General features: G+C 45.2%; 1 protein-coding gene and 1 pseudogene across 1 annotated transcript; one reads left to right on the forward strand and one right to left on the reverse strand.

Annotated features, from left to right (window-relative positions):
* Positions 1–973: 973 nt before the first annotated feature.
* LOC131921584 (trimeric intracellular cation channel type B-like) lies at positions 974–2,186 on the reverse strand (annotated as a pseudogene).
* Positions 2,187–4,138: 1,952 nt separating this feature from the next.
* Positions 4,139–5,568, forward strand: Gpr150 (G protein-coupled receptor 150). Its single transcript, XM_059276636.1, has one exon. The coding sequence runs from the start codon at positions 4,285–4,287 to the stop codon at positions 5,566–5,568; it is 1,284 nt and encodes a 427-aa protein (XP_059132619.1). The 5' UTR covers positions 4,139–4,284.
* The last annotated feature ends 14,659 nt before the right edge of the window (positions 5,569–20,227 follow it).

Consider the following 20,227-nt stretch of genomic DNA (forward strand, 5'->3'; position numbering starts at 1 on the left):
AGCTGTGTATGGTGGTGTACACCTTTGATCCCAGCATTTAGTAGGCAAACTCAGGCACATCTCCAACTTTGAGGCTCTCCTGCTCTACAGAGGTAGTTCCAGGACAGTCAGCACTACACAGGGAAACCCTGTCTCAAAAAAAAGAAAGCAGAAGAGAATTACCAAGTTCCCACAGTGACTTAAGCATATTAAACATGGGATCATAATAATTAGGCATAATTTTATGCATATGGTATTTTGCTTGTATCCCTGGTGCCCTTGGACAGACAGAAGTCAGCCTTAGATCCCCTGGAACTGGAGTTACAGACAGTTGTGAGCTGCCATATTAATGCTAGGAATTGAACTTGGGTCCTCTGGAAGAGTAGATAGCCAGTGCTCTTAACTACCAAGCCATCTCTCTAGCCCTTACAATTAAAGGGCTAATTTCAATATTTTTATTTTATTTATGAATTGTTTTAGAATATTATTTTAAGGTATGTTAGTTTTGTTTATGTTGCATTTGTTTAACTCTAGGAAGCTGTGTTACTGTGCCTGTCTAAAACACCTGATGGTTTAATAAAGAAATGAATGTCCAATAGCAAGGCAGGAGAAAGGATAGGCGGAGCTGGCAGGCAGAGTATATATAGAAGAAATCTGGAGGAGAGATTTAGGAGCCAGAGAAGGAGGGGGACTTCAGGGGCCAGCCACCCAGCAATCTAGCTACACAGCAAGCCAGGGAGTAAGAGTAAGGTTTACTGAAGTAAGAGAATGGGAAAAGTCCAGAGCGAAAAGACAGATGGGTAAGTAAAGCTGGTTAGAAACAAGCCAAGCTAAGGCCAGGCATTCATAATTAAGAATGAGCCTCTGTGTGTAATTTATTTGGGAGCTTAATGATGGGCCCCAAAAAAAGAGCCCCAAAACAACAACAACAATGTGTGTGTGTGTGTGTGTGTGTGTGTGTGAGGCATGTGGAGATCAGAGGACAATTCTCTACTTTGACCACAAAGGTCCCCAAAGATGAAACTCAGGTCACCAGGCTTGATGGTGAACACCTTTACCATTCTGGCACTATTGAATTTTCAGGACAATTTAATTAAAAATGGAGTCAGCACAAAAATTTAAAAAAACAACAACTTTAGAATCAAGACAATTATCTAATGTCAGAATCTGAGAGGAATCGACAGTCATTCTATGCTGAACTGGAATAACGTTGGGCCTTCCTTTTCTTTCTTTTTTTCTTCATTGAGACAGGACCTCACTGTATAGCTCTTGCTGGCCTGGAACTCACTATGTAGTCCAGGCTGGCCCCAGATTCACAAGTTCCTGATGTGCGCCTTAGCACCACCCGGAGCCTCCCGCAGGCTCGGAAGTTGACATACACTGGAAAGCAGTTTTGCTTCACTTTCCTTTCCACATGAAAACTGCTGCTGCCAGCCAGACAGCATCTGACTCAAGGACCCTCAAAGGGAGCAAGAGTCATGGCAGAATCCTTTGTCACCAAGGTTACCTTTATAGTCATGAGAAAGATGGTGTGGAGGAACGTGAGATTATGCTTGGTCTGCTGGATTGTAAAGATACTGACCTGGCAAGGTTACCTTGGACGGGAAGGACATCTCCAGCCGTTCATCAGTCTGGTTTCCAGTCTCCTTTTAGCAACTGTTCATGAGTTGGGACGACAGCACCACCCACACCATGGGCCCATCCAAAAGCTTTCATAACTATCTAGCCACTTCTGTGATAGCTGTGAGCATGTGTGATCCCACCTACTTTTTCCAAGTTCTGATCACGTCTTTGATTCTACAGCCAGGAGTCAAACAGGTAGAAATGAATAGCCCTGGGAAACTAGGTCACATGGGCAAAAAAATACAATATACCAGATTAAAGGTGCCAGTAAAACAGTATGGTCTGTAAGAAACCTCAATGGAGGTTCTGCAAGTAGTGTACAGGATAAAAGTCCTCCACCAGAGCAATGCAGCGTAGCACTCAACGGTTGGACAGGGAACTATTCCATGTTGCTGCCACCCCTTTTATGAGGCCCTAGGTCCAATTTCCAGCACTTCCTGTCCCCACAAATGACCAAACGGATGCCATGCATGAACTAATACCCTGGCTGCTGCTTCAGTACCGTCAGATAGTAGGTGATGTCAAAAAAGAGGAACACAGACAAAGGGGAGAAGGTCAGTCAGCTTGTCCCCTGCGTACTCCATGACCACAGCCTGAGCAGCTGTGGCTGCCGTTTTCGCTGGAAAACAACTGTTGTTTATTTTAATCAATATTTTTCAAGTCTTTCTAAAGTTCTGTGGAATGCACTTCCAGTGGTAGATTTTGCTTTCTAATTTCTGAGAACAGTCCCACAAACAGTAGAATTACATTGGGAAATACACCCAGCGCCTCATGCTGGACTAGACATCTGGCAGGTATCAGTAACTATGTGTTCAGCAGATGAATTGGTGACTATAGACTGCATGTCAGATAACTTTGAGCAAAGTTATCTCTCATTTGTAGGAGAGTCTTGGCTGTTCTATACCCAGTGGTATAGAAATGCCTTGGACATGAAGATCAATCAGGACTGAAATTCTCCACTCTTGTAACTTCTTCCTTCAATGTTCCTGCAAAGACATCACCATCCACACACCCTCAGGTCTGACTGGGGCTCCTCCAGATGAAACCAGTACCAATGGAAAAGGCATCTTATGAGATAGATTTATAGTCAAGACCAGAACTTTGCTCAAAGTTATCTGACATGCAGTCTATAGTCACCAATTCATCCGCTGAACACATAGTTACTGATACCTGCCAGATGTCTAGTCCAACATGAGGCGCTGGGTGTATGACAATGACAAATGTCTCCAGTCAAGTAATAGACTCGAGGAAGTGAGATCCCTACAGCAACCGGCAGGATGATACGCACCCTACCAAGCCCTCCTAACTCCTGCATCTGCAGGTTGCAAACATTACTTCAGCCTGGGAAGCAGCAGACACCCACACCTCCCTGGCCCAAGACCAGGAAGTACAAGAAATCCTGCTTTCACCATGATTAATGAGATGGGTGCACAAAAGACCCAACAATGCTTCCAGTGGGAAAACTGAAATGTGTTTGTGAAGCAGGGCTAAAAGTGGCAGCATTAAATCTAAGCCATTTCCTGTGAGCTGGATTTCTTTTTTAAAAATTGGCCGCCGTATCATTTTCTTAGTCACCTTTTCTCTAGGCTTATTGGAGGCGTAGTCCCTCCTAGCAACCTCCCATCTGCTGGAAAGCAGAATCAAGAGAAAGAGGAGCCTTGACACATCCCTCACTGATGGAAATACTGAGGGACTCAATACACGAACCACCATTTGTACAAAAAACCTATTAGAGTCCTCTTCAGACTAACAAAACATCCCTAGAGGAGAACAGCTGTACATCCCTAGAGGAGAACAGCTGTTATCCCCTGCTTCTAGTAACGGGAGTATTGGAAAGCGTCTGCAAACCTCTGCTGCTCCTAATTGCCAGGCAACAGTACAGCCCTTAATTCTCTCCAGTTAAACCATTCTCACTGCAGGCAAAGAAAGATAAGACCCTATCAGAGTCACCCTGTGACTCTGCTCAAGAAGCTAGTGCTGTTAGGAGCCGGGTGTAGCTCTGTGGCAGACTGCACTCCGTGCTTCGCCCAGCGGGATAGGGAGTGGGGAAAATGGGGAACCCTGCTGAGTTTCTCGTGTCCCTGTGTTTCACTGACTAGTGAAGACCTGTGGCAGTACAAAATGTTTTTCTTTGTTTTTTAATCAAAAATAGTATTTGTATTTTTTTTCCTGTTAGCAATTACGACATTTATTGGTGGGGGGGCGTACAATCTCAGTCAGAAGCTTACTATCTTATGTATTGCTTCTAGGTTAATATTAATTAGTCTTCGCAGAGGTCACATACACAACTTTCTCTCTGGCTGTACGTTACAGGGCAAGGTTTCCAGAGCCCTGTGGTCCACCAATCCCGCGGGGGCGGGAAGGGGGGTCATGGATTAGAAGAAGCTTTGCTGGGATTGGAGGAGGTGGTGAAATGTTGAGAAGGTGGAGAATAGGGATCATGTGTGTTCCTCGAATGTACAACCCACATTTGAGTGACAAATGACGAAGACAACCTATAAAAACAACTAAGCACAAATCCACCCGAATCCATCTCGCCCCGGATGCGTGTGCTTTTTTCAACTAACTTTGAGAAGTCACAGAGACCCGGCGGTGCGGCCTGTGCCACCTCACCTCGCCTCCACTTTGGCATTTCAAGCAAGTACCGCCCTCAGAGGTTCCTCTCCTTCCTCCGGACTAAGGATGGAGGATCCCTTCAGCCCCTCCGCTCTGCCTCCCGCGCCCAACCTCTCCTTATCCATCCTGCCGAGCTGGAGACTCAACCTGACTTCGGGGCAGGCGACCTCTGTCCCGGGGCCGCAGCCGCCGCCACGCGGGCCACCCAGCCACCCGATCCACCTGGTCTTCATGGGAATCATCCTGGTGACCGCGGTGGCGGGCAACACCACGGTGCTATGCCGCCTGTGCGGCGGCAGCAGCCGGCCCTGGCCAGGTCCCAAGCGTCGCAAGATGGACTTCCTGCTGGTGCAGCTGGCAGCGGCCGACCTGTACGCGTGCGGCGGCACGGCGTTGTCGCAGCTGGCTTGGGAGCTGCTAGGCGACCCGCGTCCGGCTCTGGGAGACCTGGCGTGCCGCTTCTCGCAGCTACTGCAGGCATCGGGGCGGGGCGCCTCCGCCCACCTGGTGGCGCTCATCGCCCTCGAGCGCCAGCTCGCCGTGCGCCGTCCGCAGGGCCCGCAGCTGCCCGCGCGCGCCCTGGCTGCCCTGGGCTGGCTGCTGGCGCTGCTGCTGGCACTGCCGCCGACCTTCGTGGTGCGCTGGGGCGCTCCTCCACCTCCGGCAGCCAGCGCCTGGCCGGGGGAGCATCGCTGCGGGGGCATCTTCGCGCCCCTGCCGCGCTGGCACCTGCAGATCTACGCTCTCTATGAAGCTATCGTGGGCTTCGCGGCGCCGGTCGCTATCATGGGTGTCTCTTGCGGCCACCTGTTGTGTGTGTGGTGGCAGCGCGGGTCTCAGGCTCCGGTGGCTGGGGCACCCTGGTCGGCCAGTCCGGCCCGAGCCCCCTTGCCCAGTGCACTGCCCCGCGCCAAGGTGCAGAGCCTGAAAATGAGCCTGTCGCTGGCACTGCTCTTCGTGGGCTGCGAGCTACCCTACTTCGCCGCCCGCTTGGCAGCCGCCTGGTCGTCGGGGCCCGCGGGTGACTGGGAGGGAGAGGGCCTAGTGGTGGCGATGCGCGTCGTGGAGGTGGCCAACAGCGCCCTCAACCCTTTCGTCTACCTCTTCTTCCAGGCGGGCGACTGTGGGCTCTGGCGGCGGCTACGGAGGCGCCTGGGAGTTGTGTGCTGCGTGCGGGAGGGAGAAGCCGAGATCAACGAGGGGACTGGGGACCACCAGGCGCTCCACCGCCACCGCTGGCCCCACCCCCACTATCACCACGCCCGGAGGGAGGAGCGGGACAAGGGCTACCTGCGCCCGCCCCCGCCGCGCCCCAGACCGCTGTCCTGCTCCTGCGAAAGTCCCTTCTAGGAGCTGCTGCAGAGACAGGTTTGTCACAGTGGCGCAGCCTCCAGGCAGCACAGGGCAGGGCGCAGGGGTCTGCCTAAATCACAAAGAATGGAACTGTTTCCTGGAACCTCTGAAGCCCTGTCTGTTTCTCCACGCTATCCTATTTCTTTCTAATGAGGACGTGTCTTTCACTTCCCCTTTGTTTTCTTCTCTCCTGTTCCTTTCGTACTGCCCATTTAGAGGAGACCAAACTTGGAAAGTTGTAAAAATCCACCCGAGTTCCAGAGTTATTATTTTTGCAATTCTCTTTTATACTCCCCATTGTGTTCTAGATAAGACCATTTATTTTAACTAAATTGCCAAATTTTCATTCGTTGCTGTGTTATGTTTTTAGTTATTCTGAATTGTGCTTAAGTCAAGTGCATCTTTGGGGAGCAGCAAATCTGCTGTTTCTTCCAAAAAGAAAATCCCCACAACGCACTTCCTGGGGAGATTATGAGTTCTACTAGCAATGCTGTAGAAAAGTAATCACGCTGCCACTTCAGAAACAGAACATTTGAAAAATAACATTTCCCACGGAGCAGCTTGAACTTTTTTTTAACATGGTAATGTGTTTTCTGGGAGGAAAATCGGTCTGGCTTTTGTTTCCAGTCTTAACTTCCACATCAATAAAAACTGAGTACAGGAGAAGAGCATAAAGCTTTCCCTTGGAAAGGCAATCCTTTCCAAGGCAACCTTTATCCCACAGGACATGGCTATTGTGCCCAGACCAGCTTCTAAGCCTGTCCACATCAAGCTTCTAAGGACAAAGTCTTGAGCAAACTAGACAAGGAAAATACTCAGGTGACGAATGACGTGAGAGAGTGGAACTCACTCACTGTCTTAAGTGTTAAGGAGATCTGCGGGCCATGGCTCCAGGCTGCCTGTGCAGGTGGAGGCCCTGCCTGCAATCCTAGCACTCCCCAGCAGGAGCGTTTGTCTAATTTGAGGCCAACATAGACTTTGTAATGAGTTCTAGAGTAGTCTGGGCTACACTGTTAGACTGTCTCAAACAAAACAAAACAATGCCTAGCTTATTCATGTGGGTTGTTGAGAACAAAATCAGGGAACAGAGTTGATCTGTGACCTCATCCTCTTAACTGTCCTTGCTTCCGGGGGCAGTCGAAGCATTTATAAGCACTATACCCATGTACTTAGCGACGCCCTTCACCTGAGAACTGACAGCTTTCACACATCTTGGTTTCTTGTCAATAGCAAATGTGCCACTAAGAGGCAGCGGTTAAAGCTTATTTATACAAGTAATGATTTCTGAGGATTCTGTTTTGTGCCTGGTTATATCTACATACTTCTATAACATGTGACACACAGAGGCACTCAATGCAGATTTGTTGCATAGCTTATCATGAGTTAGATATAGGTAGGTTACATAAAAGATAAACAAAGGAAATCTTCATTTAGTGTGGCTTGCATTCTTCCAGAATTCTTTTTCTTAGTGGATACACCAGTTTAGCCTACAGTAGGCTCTAACTGAATGGTTTCGGGTCCTTTGTACCACTTGGACATTTGGAGCCTGGGGGTTAGCATCATCTTCCCCCAAAGAAGCTAATCTACCCAGCTGAGCGTTGCCAAGAAATGACAGGTGTGGGATGCTACTCAAGGTGCTTCCATTTCACTGGCTCAACCCAGCAAACACCCTAAGGTGTTTACTGTGAGAATCTAAGGGCTTCACCTAGCAAAAATGTGTCCTTGCATCAGCTCCTCATGGATTCAACATCATCTCCTCTACCCTCTTGTCGCCAGAGGGCCCTTGCTATAACCAAAAGAAATCTGTCCAAGACAGATCTGGACTAACTAATGCCCCAAAGCTGTCTTCACCTTTTTGGTGACCTGGGTAGGCACCTGCTGATAACCAGACAGCCATTGTCTCATATGAGGACATGGATTCTTCTATCTAAACTTGGGGTGAGTTTGGCTCTGAATGTTTGATTTTTAATCTTCAACTCTTTTCCACTGGAGGTCAGCTATGAAAAGCATGTGGCAGTTTGGCCAAAATGACCCTTCAGTATATTTCTCAAGCCCCCTCTGAGCCTTAGTGCTCTGTCCAGAATGCTGGAAGTGAGAATGTTACTATAATCTTGCTCTGTCCTCCCCCAGTCTCCTAGTCATTGTGATCCATGCAAAAGAGTTCAAGTGAGACCCATGGTGTAGAGTAGAAGACAGAGTTTATTACAAGGGAAAGTGTTCTAAAGATGTGAAAGTGGTCAGTGGACAGAGAGACTACTGTGGAAGGAAACAAAGAATGAGAGTGAATAAGGGCCTGAGAAGCCATCGAGAAATGAAAAGCTCTCAAGAGGGGAGATTGAACAGTGGACAGAGAGATAATTGTGGAGGAAATCATTCTCAAGGGGTGAGAGTGGACAGTAGACATGAAGACTCTTGTATAATATTAGAAGGACCAGCCTTAATACTATACTTCCCAGGGGCTCAGGAGAGAAACTACAAACGGCGAGGACTATTTTCAGGAAATAGAATCTCAGCTCTTTAGTCCACTTGCTTTAATTTCCCCTTCAGTCTCTAGCTTTAGAGTTATATACCCAAACAATCACAGTCCTCCCCTCCAGCCAGGTCAAAGCCTGAATTCCTGCAAGGTCATAAAGGCAGGTAAGAGTTTCCCTAGGCAGAGATTGTCAGGCTTTCTTTTAAAACCTGAAAATGGAGTGGTTAAGGGAGGAGGTCAGCTGAGAGCTATTATCAGTTAGTATATCAAAAAGGGAATTTTTTGCTCAATCTACATTTCTAGAAGTGGTTAGGTAAGAAGTTAGGTGTCTATAAAGTTAGTAAAACTGTAAGAAAGGAGGGTCCGAGCTAAATTGTGCGAAGCTATTACTTAAGGTCCACCTGACCTAGGCGGTATCTCCTTGTGGAATTTACCTTAAATCTGGAGACTAGCATGTGGTGGTCTGGAGTGTTATTTCTGTTAGTCCTTGAAAGTGGCTAAGGGAGATATCTGATTCCAGTTCTAAAAAGAGAAGAAACGGATGGGCCTGAGGGAAGGAAGTCTTTCCTGAGGTTGTTCTCCAAATACCTTGAACATATATGTACTAATAGGGATCAGTCCATACTGTTAGCAATTCTTAGGAAAAAATCAATTGGGAAAGCTATGAAGGCACACATGATTTTCATAACAGAAGACAGCTGATATATGACAAGCCAAATAACACCAAAAGCTCCTTGGAATTTGGCTTCCTCTGAAGGAATTCCTTGATCCCTTCAGGTAGTGGCTTTACCATAACCAGCTAATTCCTTATAATATATTCCTGTGACTCATAGTAGAAGACCATTGTTCCAATCTATGCTTTAAGACACGCTTTATACAATGTCTTAAAGTTTCTGAAACAGACTACTTCCTGAAGGGCATCTTCTCATCCAGATGATTGACATGCCCTTTAGACTAACTCTTGAGGGAGGGGACAATATCATATCTGTTGTTCTGTTTTTGTTTTTACCAAAAATCCTCCCACTAGATGATAACCTTATAATCTTCCTGGCAGTTTAGGATGCCATTTCTCCATCAGAAAACGGAGATAAAACTCAGCTCTCATTATTGTGAGCAAAAACCAAAGCTCTACAGTTCCTGCTCCTGGTTTTACAAGCTGCTGACTAAAAAGGAAGGGTCTACCCTCAGGAGCTTTCAAGTCTGCTACTGTCTGGCTAGCAGTATGACAGCAGGGCATGCAGATGTGAGGGAGCACAGGTCGCTATGCTCCACCAGCACACAGACTCCTTCCTTGCAGCCCCTTTCTTGGCCTACAGGGACGAGCCTCCCCCACTGAGTGCTATTCTGGGAGAGTGGAAACTCAGAAGATTATGCTCCTGGTTGAGGCCAAAGGACCCCTGAACACCCTTTCCCTTCCTCCAGAATTTGGACAAAACTGTTAAAGAGCTGCAGGTTTTCCTTCCTCTCTTTGCTCCTCCCCACCCTGATGAGGATGTTATGGTCTGAAAAATACCAGGAACAGATCAGCCAAAGAGAGAATTCAAGCTTCTTCACAAATCCCACCCTGGTTTACAGCATTACTTTTATGCTTATTAATAAATATTAACTAATTATTTTATGCTAAGAGATATGCTAAGCATTGGAAAACTAAAATAAACAACATACTTTTGCCTCAAAGAGACAAAATGGGCAGACGTAGGAGACGATCTGACAATTATGCTTCAATGCCACATGTTTCAATAGAGGGTTTTGTTATCATTCAGGCATTATGCTGGCCTGCCCCCAGGGTCCTCGGCTGCAACACCTCCTGTGCGCATGCGCTCCTCAGTACTCAGGCAGGTACACTGGTCAGCTCAGGGTCCTATGGCCACTACATCACTATATAGTCCCTGTGTGCATGCTCTACATCCCCTTATAAAAGGCAGGCCCTAGAAAGGAGAGAGATGGTTCAGCAGTGAAGAGAACTGGCTGATGTTCCAGAGGACCCGGGTTCAATTCCCAGGTGTCTGATCACGCCAGGCTTAGATAGATAGATAGATAGATAGATAGATAGATAGATAAGGTGGGCAATGCCCGCCTCCCACCTTGCCCCTTCTCTCTGCCATTTCTCCCAGAAGCAGACCTCTGTGCCCCCTTCTTTCCCCTCCCCTCCAATAAGCCTCCTACATGACTTTTGTTGTATGCTATTGGTGTCATGTGACTCAGCAGGCTTTCCTGGCAGCTCCTTCTGCCCACCAGCAGTATGAGGCATGCAGGGACCCTGGAACCCAATCCACCTGTGACAGCCTTCATCTTTCCAATTAGCTGATAGCTAGGCCCCTCCATCCAACACCAACACGTTTGTTGAGTTCCCTTTGTCCCAGTAAATGCTTTCCTGGACCCATGGGAGTGATTGCTGAGCATCTGGCACCCCTCTGGTGTACTTGGAGGTGGGAGAACCCCCAATCACGGCCTTCAAGGCCATGATAGATCCCATTTGCTGACAATCAGCCCTGGCCATTTCCCATGAGTGAAGCTTCATCTCTCAACCATGGTTTCTCACCTCTCAGTTACCCCCCCCCCCGAAAACTCTGATACCAAGGAACCACATGTCTCTCTGGGCCCAGAGCCTCCTAGACCCCGCTCCTGTGTGACCGCATACAGGGCAGCTTGTGTCTGCTCAGTCCTTGGCCCCTGCCCTTTGTGTGCCGACTCACTGGGCAGCCTGTGCCTTCTCCATCCTATCCTCCCTGAATTTCTGGGATACTGGACATTCCAAGCCTTTGAATTTTGGTTTTTCTGCCTCACTCATGGGAACTGCACCTAATACCATAAGTCCAACCTCCCCTCTGGGATGTCTTTTAGAAAACCTCAAACTTCTACACTTAGCACTCGACTTAAGGGCTTCTAAACTTATCCGCCTTTGCAGTCAGATCTGGACCAAATACCCTTAGATAACCAATCAAAATGGCTGCCTACTAGCAGCTTAGATCCCAACATTACATGGGACCTTTCCAACTTCTGCCAGTGGTTGGGTAAATGGAAGCAGGTACCCTATGTTCAAGCCTTCTCTTTGTTCTTCTGTTCACCCACTCACATCCTCCTATCTATGCAGTCTGAAGTGAGGAAACCTTCACTACTCTGGACTCTGCCAATGAATGCCTACTCTTCTGACCTCAACGTATAAGGGCTCCTCCAGCCCCTTCCTCCTCTCCAGTAATGGTCCATTCTAACCGTCTGACTCTGACACCCACTTTCACTCCCCCTGTTACTCACTCTTGCTCTGCTATGAGACCCCATCCATCCCTCTCTACCCAACCCAATCCAGCAAGAGGTTGCCAGGGTGGACAGACTGGTTAAGGTACATGTCCGCTTCTCGTTAAGTGAACTCTCTCAAATAGAGAAAAAGCTGGGGTCTCATACATCTAACTCTACCTCTTTCATTAAAGAATTCCAGTCTATCACCCAATTGTACAGTCTTACCTTCTGTGGTATATATATATATATATATATATATATATATATATATATATATATATATATATATATGAGATCCTAGCTAATAACGTACTTCCTGAGGAGCACAGGCAAGTTTGAGAGAAGGCTAGAGCACATGCAGATGAAATGCACCAAACTAATGCAGCATACCTGGCCAGAGCCGAGGCAGTCCCCAACCAAGATTCCCCACCATGGGACTATAATGCCCCAGAGAGAATTCTAGCTAGATATCAGTTTACAACCTGCCTCCTGGCCAGTCTCCATAAGGCTGCCCTTAAGCCAGTTAACTATGAAAAACTCCGAGAAATCGTCCAGGACAAATAGGAAAATCCGTCTCAGTTCCTAGAACGCACCACAAAGGCCCTCTTACAGTACACCAACTTAGACCCTGAAAACCCAGAGGGCAGACAACTACTTATGACTTATTTCTTTTCCCAGAGGTTCCCTGACATTAGGGCCAAGCTTCAGTGACTGGCTAGAGGCCCCTCACCCCACAGGCAGAAGTCTTAGCACTGACCTTTAAGGTGTAACATGGGAGAGGTGAAAAAGCCCATAAGCAGAAATACTAAATGATGGCCAAGGCCATCCAACCAGCTTCAGCAGCTGCTGGGGCTCGAGGACCACCGGGTCCCTGATTCAAATGTGGCCAGGAGGGTCACTTGGCCTGGGCTTGCCCTAATCCCCACAGGCCACCTGGGCCATGTCCAAGGTGCCACCAAGAGGAACACTGGGCTGTTGACTGCTCACGTGGCCCTTGTGACATGGGGAAATCAGACACAGACCACCCTATAGCCAAAGTTTTAGGCATGGCCATGTAACAAACACTATCGGGGTCCAGCCCCTTATAGTCTTTTCCCAGGGTTCCAGAAGAGTCAATACCGGAGGCAAAAATTGGTCCGAGGGTTGTTCAATGAATCTAAGTACACCGAGCTCTATTAGTTCATTCACTTTATTCTTCTAAGTCAAAATCTTCCCGTGCTATAGAGGTACCAGTGTATATGCACTTACAAACAGTAATACTTTGACAATGCAATGCGAGGTTTTCTGGGTTATAAGATCCACACAAAGAGCAATGATTGTCAGCTTTATTTGCAACCCAAAGGGGGAGTGGTTAAAGGAGGTGGGGTCAACTAAGGGCTAAAATCAATTAATAAACCAAAAAGGGAAATTCATGTGCTCAAACTATATTCTTAGAAGTGGTTGGGTAAAATGTTAGGACTTTTATATCACTAAGTCATGGGTAAAATAAAACTGCCTTTTTTTCCTTTGGAGCCATATCTATCTCAGTCTAATCTCGGTTGTGCCATTTTCTGGCAGGGCGGGGTGGGGGTAGCTAGGCAGCCTGTGTCACAGCTTGATGTACCTGGTATGTATAAGCCTATCGGTTCCCCAGTGTCCAAGGGGGCTTTGCTATGTCCGGCATGGGATATTAGGGAAAAAAATCTACATACACTATGTTCTTATATCTATTAACTTTAGTCCTTTAAGACAAAATTCTATCAATTCAGCTATAGTTCCACCAGGCATTCAAGGCAGAAATAACTCTAGACATAACAAGCTCTATATCCATTTGCTTTATTTCTCTAGGATGAAATCCTGTCTCCGTAACTGCAGTTCTGTCCAGCTCCCCAGCTCATAGTCCTGCTCATGACTAACTCCTATGCTTTCAGCCTCATCTTCATCCTCTGTATCCTCTTTCTCCATCTCTGCTACTCTCTACTCCTGGCACTCAGAAAACTCTACCCAAGATCCACTTACCCTCTATGGAACCTCTGTCATCTTCTCTTCTCTCTTGCCATGCTGTTCTGTCCCTGTCTACAAAACATACTTGCCTTTTCTTTCCCTAGGCCCCTCCTTCCCTGCCTCCTCAGGAATGTTGTTTTATCTCTCACCTTGATATGTAAAAACCTCTTTTGTTTTCAGTCAAAATGCTCTGGAGAACCACTAGGCCTCCTCAAGGCAAGGGGATGGTCTGAGCTTCATTAGCACAGGAAACAAAGCTAGGTGTCTCAACCAGCTTGTCTCCTGAGCTCAGCAGGGCAGTTAGTAACTTAGTAGGTTCAGCAGGTCTGGGGAGCTGAACTGTTTACCAGTAGGTCTGGGCACACAAGGATTTCATAGCAGAAGACAGCTGAAATATTAAAGACTGGGTCACACAAAATATTCATAATAAATGGCTTTGCCTTTTGACAGACCCTTGATGCGTCTAAGTTCAGCTTTAATACACAGTTGAATCTCTATGATATATTCTTGGGGCCCCCGCAAGATAAGCCCTTTTGTTCTGAGTCAAATGTTAAAGGGGAAGTCTACAGATACCACTTGGGCTATGGGAGAAAGGAGGATTTAAGCTGAATTTGCACAAGAAACAAGGCTTTGTACCTAACACCCACCTGGTTTTGGCTTTGTCTCCATATGGATATTTACCTTAATTCAGGAGACTAGCAGGTGGTCTGGATGCTTATCTATCTACAATTTGTCCTTGAATGTTTGAGAGGTATCTCAGATAAAATGCTTTTGTCCAGAGATGGCCTTGGCCCTGGATACTTGCTAAAGGAGATGTCTGATTTTAATGCTAAAAAGGGGAGATAAAAGCCTGATAAGAAGTCTTGCCTATGTGACTTGTCACACAATTGGGGGAAGTTATCCAAATACCTTAATTGTACAGAGAAAAAATGTGCCCAATGAATGAGCAATTATACTGTTAAAAGTTCTTAGAATCAAATGGGAAAGCTACAATAGCATGCATGAAATTCATAGCAGGAAATAGCTAATATTCAGAAGCCAATATCACCAAGACTCCTTAAGTCTTGGCTGTATCCTCTAGAAAGGCCCTTGGCTTCTTCCAGGTATTAGGTTTGTCATAGTCAGCTGAATTCCTACCTCATATTTCTGTGGCCTACAGCAGCCATGGATCACTGAAGGGACCCAGGCTCCCTTGACCCGACCACTGTCATCTCTGACAGGGATACCTGGGTAGTCATCACAGCCATCTCCTTCTTCCTGGACTCTGGGGCTACTTACTCGAGACTAAGGGAATTTTAGGGACCCACCTCTTCTTCTCATCTCCCTATTGTCAGGATAAGGGGGACAGTCTTACCTACTCACCAGACCCCACCACTCAATTGCATTTTCAAGGGTATTCCTCTCATTTATTTATGGTGGTTCCAGCTTGTCCCATCCCCTTTCTAGGAGGAGATCTTTTTAGTCAAAGTGGGATCTTCTATTTCTTTTGCTCCTCCTATTCACTTGACCCCAGACTCATCAACAGTCCCTCTCCTCCTCCTTTTAGCCACTTACCCTACTGAGTCCAATGTGTCATTTTCTTTGCGAGCCTCTCAAGTGGACCCCTAAGTCTAAGACACCCAAAACCCCTCTGTTCCTAGACACCATTCCCCCATTATTGGCCAATTACAGGACCTTACCTAGTATATTATCCAAGCCCAGTACCCACTCTCAAGCTAGAACCTCATCTCTGACCTCCTAAGAAAGAAACTACTTTGTCCCCCATATTCTCCTTTTATCACCCCTACACTTGCAGTTAAGAAGCCCAGTGGTACCTATTGCCTGGTTCAAGACCTCCAGCTCATTAACTCTGCCTACACCACTAACCCACAGGCTGAACTAATAGCTCTCACCCATGCCTTCCAATTGGCACAAGAACAATCCTTAAATGTTTCACAGACTCCAAATGTGCTTTTCATATCCTCCTGTCCCACTACCATCTGGAAAGAGTGTGGGCTACTTACAACAAAAGGTGGGTCCACAACCAACTCAGGTCAAATTACAGCCATGCTAAAAGCCTCCCATCTCCCCACAGCTATAGGAATTATTCATTGCCAGTCTCACCAGATCAACAACTCCATTATCTCTGAGGGAAATAACTGAGCTGATGAGGCAGTTAGAGCTGCAGCCTTCCTAAACCCTGAAGAGGATCTTGAGGCTGGACCTCAGAGGCCCTCATTAGTTTGGCCCACAGCAGTAGGAGCTTGCAGCAGGAGTGTGGCTTACTCATATCAAGAAGCAAGCAGTTCCCTGCAGAACCCATGAACCGACCTTGGTTATCTAGGCTTCTGTACCAAAGAGAGCCACAGCCTTCCTAAAGTAGCACAGTGGCTTAGGAGAATCTCAGCAGTAAGAACTAACCTGGAGGGAGGGCGGCTCATCTGGAGGGAGAGGAATATTGGTTGATTTGATTATAAAATAATCATTCAGAGGCTTAATATTATTTACAAACTATATTGTCTATGGCAGGCCTCTTGCTAGCTAGATAACCAAAGTCGGTTCATGGATTCTGCACATTCTGTGAACCTGCCATACTGTAGCTCAAGCCCATACATTGTGACATCTCTACATCATGAGTGTGACTCTCCTGGGTAACTCCACCATATTGGGAAGCTGAAGTGGGCAGAATCAGCAGCCAAGGCTGCTGCTTTTCATCCTAGCCATGCAGTTCAACAGTTTAACATCTCTCCTGGTCAGAAAAGGATTATAGATACACAAAAGACAGATTCAGATGGAATGAACCTCTAAATGGTTTACATTGTGTGTAAAAATGTATGTAGGCTTGGAAGAGAGAGGAAAAGGATAGACAGTTATATGAGGAAATAGATGGTTTTAAAAAATAAAGTCTTTGTCTTTGGGATTTTTAACTGGAGAGAAATATTTGATTATAAAGGCTGCTGAGTTAAGCCAATATGCATATTTTAAAGGTATCTTGACTTCAGAATTTGTGTCTAAGGATACATTGCTTTGGAAAAGAAGTTCTGCTTTTATCTCCACAGAAGATGAGAACCTGTGGATTGATTCCAGGCTAATATGGTTTGCTCAAGGAAGACCCCCTGAGAGGTCTCTAGATGTTCCAACATCCAGAACAGCTTCAAGACAGCTGGCTCAGACAATGTAGCCTCACAGACTACTCTAGTCAGGACTTGACCATAATTCTTAATTTTCTCAGGATCCCCATAAGATTACCAGCACCCCTAACCAGCAGTAAGTAATATGAGAAGCTATGCCCAAACTCCAAAATATTGTTTATAAATGTTTATTTTTATTTAAAGGGGGTTGATTATAAATACAATCTCTTTCTAAAAAAGAAAAGGGAATAGTATAGATATGATAGGATAAAAGGGTAGATTATTAAATCTACTTTTAAAGAGCAACAACTTGTTTAAAATGATTTATATTGCTATGGGTTTTAGTTTATTGATACAAATTTAAAGTTAATTTTGTTATACTGTATGAATTTTTCTACTCTTGTTTAAGGTATGTTTGTGTAGCTCATTTGAAATTGAAATGTATAATTAAGAAATACAGATTAGCCGGGCGGTGGTGGCACACGCCTTTAATCCCAGCACTCGGGAGGCAGAGGCAGGCGGATCTCTGTGAGTTCGAGGCCAGCCTGGGCTACCAAGTGAGTCCCAGGAAAGGCGCAAAGCTACACAGAGAAACCCTGTCTCGAAAAGCCAAAAAAAGAAAAAAAAAAAGAAATACAGATTAAAAATTAGTCACCTATGATACTATGATAATCAAACTTATAGTCATGTTAGTTTTGTGGGTATACATAGATATATTTCACTTAGGTAGGTAATCTTCAAACACTTCAAAGACCTAAAGAATATGACATTTAAAATGTTTTAAAAACTTAGACTTTCTGGATAGTGAGACTTGTCTGCTCCTGGCATCACTGATTCACTTCAAAGAAGATGATGGGCATTGAAGAAACTCCATATGGAGTTTGCTTTCCTTATGTCAAAAGTTAGCCATTTGGGTAAGAAACTGTTCTTGCCTGGACTGCTTGAAAAAGGTTGTATCAACTGGACATGCAGGGCCCATGGAAAAATGACCACTAAATTTTGCCAAAACAGGTGAGATGGTCCTTCAGGTTCCTGCTTTTCAGAGGAGACTGCCAGACATTCTACAGGACACAGGGAGAAGCAACTAAAAAACTCTAGACCTATTAACTGAAGATGGATGTCCGTCCCAACATTGCAGAAGAACTTTAGGTGACTGTCTAGGCAGCCAGATGTCTCTGTCACTTCTAGAATTTTAGAAGTTGCTTGCAATGCACTTCCTGTGTACTTAGGTAATATTATATCCTTCTGGGGCCTTTGATGTAGTTGAAGATTTAATAGTTATAATTATAATTTTCCTTGGTTATGATAAAAGATAAATTAAATATGAAACCTTAGACTCACAAATATAGGCTAGCTAGAATATTTCTTTAATTTTACCAATTACAAATAGACTAAATATTGTAACTATAATTCTTGCTTGTAACTGTTTGTTATATATAACTTTACTATGTTAAAGTTAAAACCTTCCATTTTCATTAGATAGAAAAGGGGAGCCGGGCGGTGGTGGCGCACGCCTTTAATCCCAGCACTCGGGAGGCAGAGGCAGGCGGATCTCTGTGAGTTCGAGGCCAGTCTGGGCTACAGAGTAAGTTCCAGGACAGGCGCAAAGCTACACAGAGAAACCCTGTCTCGAAAAAAAAAAAAAAAAAAACAAAAAAAAAAAAAGAAGAAAAGGGGAAGTGCTATGGTATGTCTTTCTGTATGCTGTGAATATGTGTTGCTGCCATTGGCTAATAAATAAAGCTGTTTTGGCCTCTGGCAAGGCAGCTTAGAGGCAGGTGGGAAATCCAAGCAGAGACAGGGAGAAGAAAAGAGAGAAGAGACACCAGCCACCACTGAAGGAGCAGCAAGATGCCATCATACTGGTAACACCTGTGGCAACTTATAGATTAATAGAAATACATTAAGTTATAAGAGCTAGCTAGCAAGAAGCCTGCCGTAGACCATACAATTGGTAATTAAGATAAGCCACTTAATGATTATTTTATAAGAAGCTATGGGACTGTGGGGCTGGGCAGACCAGAGAAACACAGACCTCAGGACTGAGTGGGACCAGAGAAACTTCTGGCTTCAAAATAGTAGACTGAGTTAAAATGATCTTTCCTCACCAATGTTAGTAGATATTATCCAGTCTATTAAGGATCTATTTGAGTAAAAAAAAAAAAAAAAAAAAAAAGTGAAAGAACAAATTGAACTACTATCTCTTCTTGAATTGAGATAACATCTTCCTCTACTTTGGGATGGAAGAGTTCCTGTCTTAGAGCTCTCCCATAAACACATCTGGTTCTCAGGCGTTTGCACCACAAGCTTTCTTGTTTTCACACACATATTATGGGATTGTCAGCCTCCATAATTGTAAAACCAAATTTCATAACAGAGCCTCTCTCTATATTTTGGGTTTTATTTCTCTGAAGAAATCTAATATCACAACTCGTCTTTTCCATCTTTCTATTCAGCAATCCTATACAGTAGACATGGCATTCAGGCCAGGTCCTTTTGAGGCCCCTAAACACTTAGTGTGTTATCAGTCATCATATTCAAATACAAGCATGCCCTCTGGCTGTTCTTGATTCTCTTTTTTTCACTTTTCATAAAGCTTATTTCCTAGAAGTCATGTATCAGACTCACCTATATAGTTCTTTAGAACTGTACCATGTGTGTTGGGCATTCTAAGAACCACCAAAACTCCTTTGTCCACATTTCAGAACCAGGTTCCTTGGAGTTCTCCCATCCCCTGCCCCCACTAATGACTCAGTACCAACGTTTCTGCTGTATTTTCCCTACGCGCATGCTCTGTCCCTCCTATGAAGCCCATCATCACATTCCTATCCTCGCTCAGAGGCAACCATTTTATGCCACCCCACCAATACATTTCTTGTGAGGTCTGTTTGCATGGTATGACTTCTGTGGCATTCCTTGGCCCCTGATCACCAAGATAATCTTTCTCCACAAAACCTTTTCAATGTGTCTAAACCTAGACCTGTAATTGACAGAGAAATGAAGTTATCATTATTTGGTTGAGATAAAGGACAGTGGAAAGGAACTTCAAGAACAAAGGATGAAAAAAAAAGTTTCTACAGCAAAGAAGAAGAAATCTTTGTTAGGAAGACAAGACTAAACTCTTTACACAAACCATAAAGGTGTTTAAAAAACCATTGATTCTTACTATTCTGAGAGGGACTTTCAGCTGACTGCCAGCTACAAATTTTGAGAATTCTCCAATTAAGGTAGAAATATAGAATACCAACTTAAAAAGTTAATTCGAAATCCTGTTAAACTGTTCCCTAAATTTTGTAGAAGATTTAATTAAGACCAATCATACAGAAACACTTATAAGTAAGGAGTTTCCTCTATTTTTAATTAAATCTGAAATTTTAATGTAGATCCAGGCAACTCAATTACTATTCCTGGAACCCTTAACAGGTTAATAGAATTGAGGCATCCTGTTAGCATGGCCATCTGTCAGTGCTGGACCCAGGAACTCAGATTCTTTTTGAAAACCTAGATTTGGTTATGTCCTAGTGTGGTGGTTTGAATAAGAGAGGCCTTCACAGGCTCATAGAGTATTTGGTCACCAGGTGGTGGCATTATTTGAAAGGATTAGGAGGTATTGCCTTGTTGGAGGAAGTTTGTCACTGGGGTTGGACTTTGGGATTTCAAAAGCCCAAGCCAGTCTCTGTGTCTCTCTGTCTTCCTGCTGCCTGTAGATCCAGAAGTAGCACTCTCAGCTCCTTCTCCAGCACAATGTCTGCCTGCATGCCACCATAATCTCTGCCATGATGACAACGGACTAAACCGATGAAACTGTAAGCTAGCCCCAATTAAATGATTTCTTTTATAAAAATTGCCATGA

This window comes from Peromyscus eremicus, chromosome 11 (assembly GCF_949786415.1).
Source record: "Peromyscus eremicus chromosome 11, PerEre_H2_v1, whole genome shotgun sequence".
NCBI classification, from domain to species: Eukaryota; Metazoa; Chordata; class Mammalia; order Rodentia; family Cricetidae; genus Peromyscus; species Peromyscus eremicus.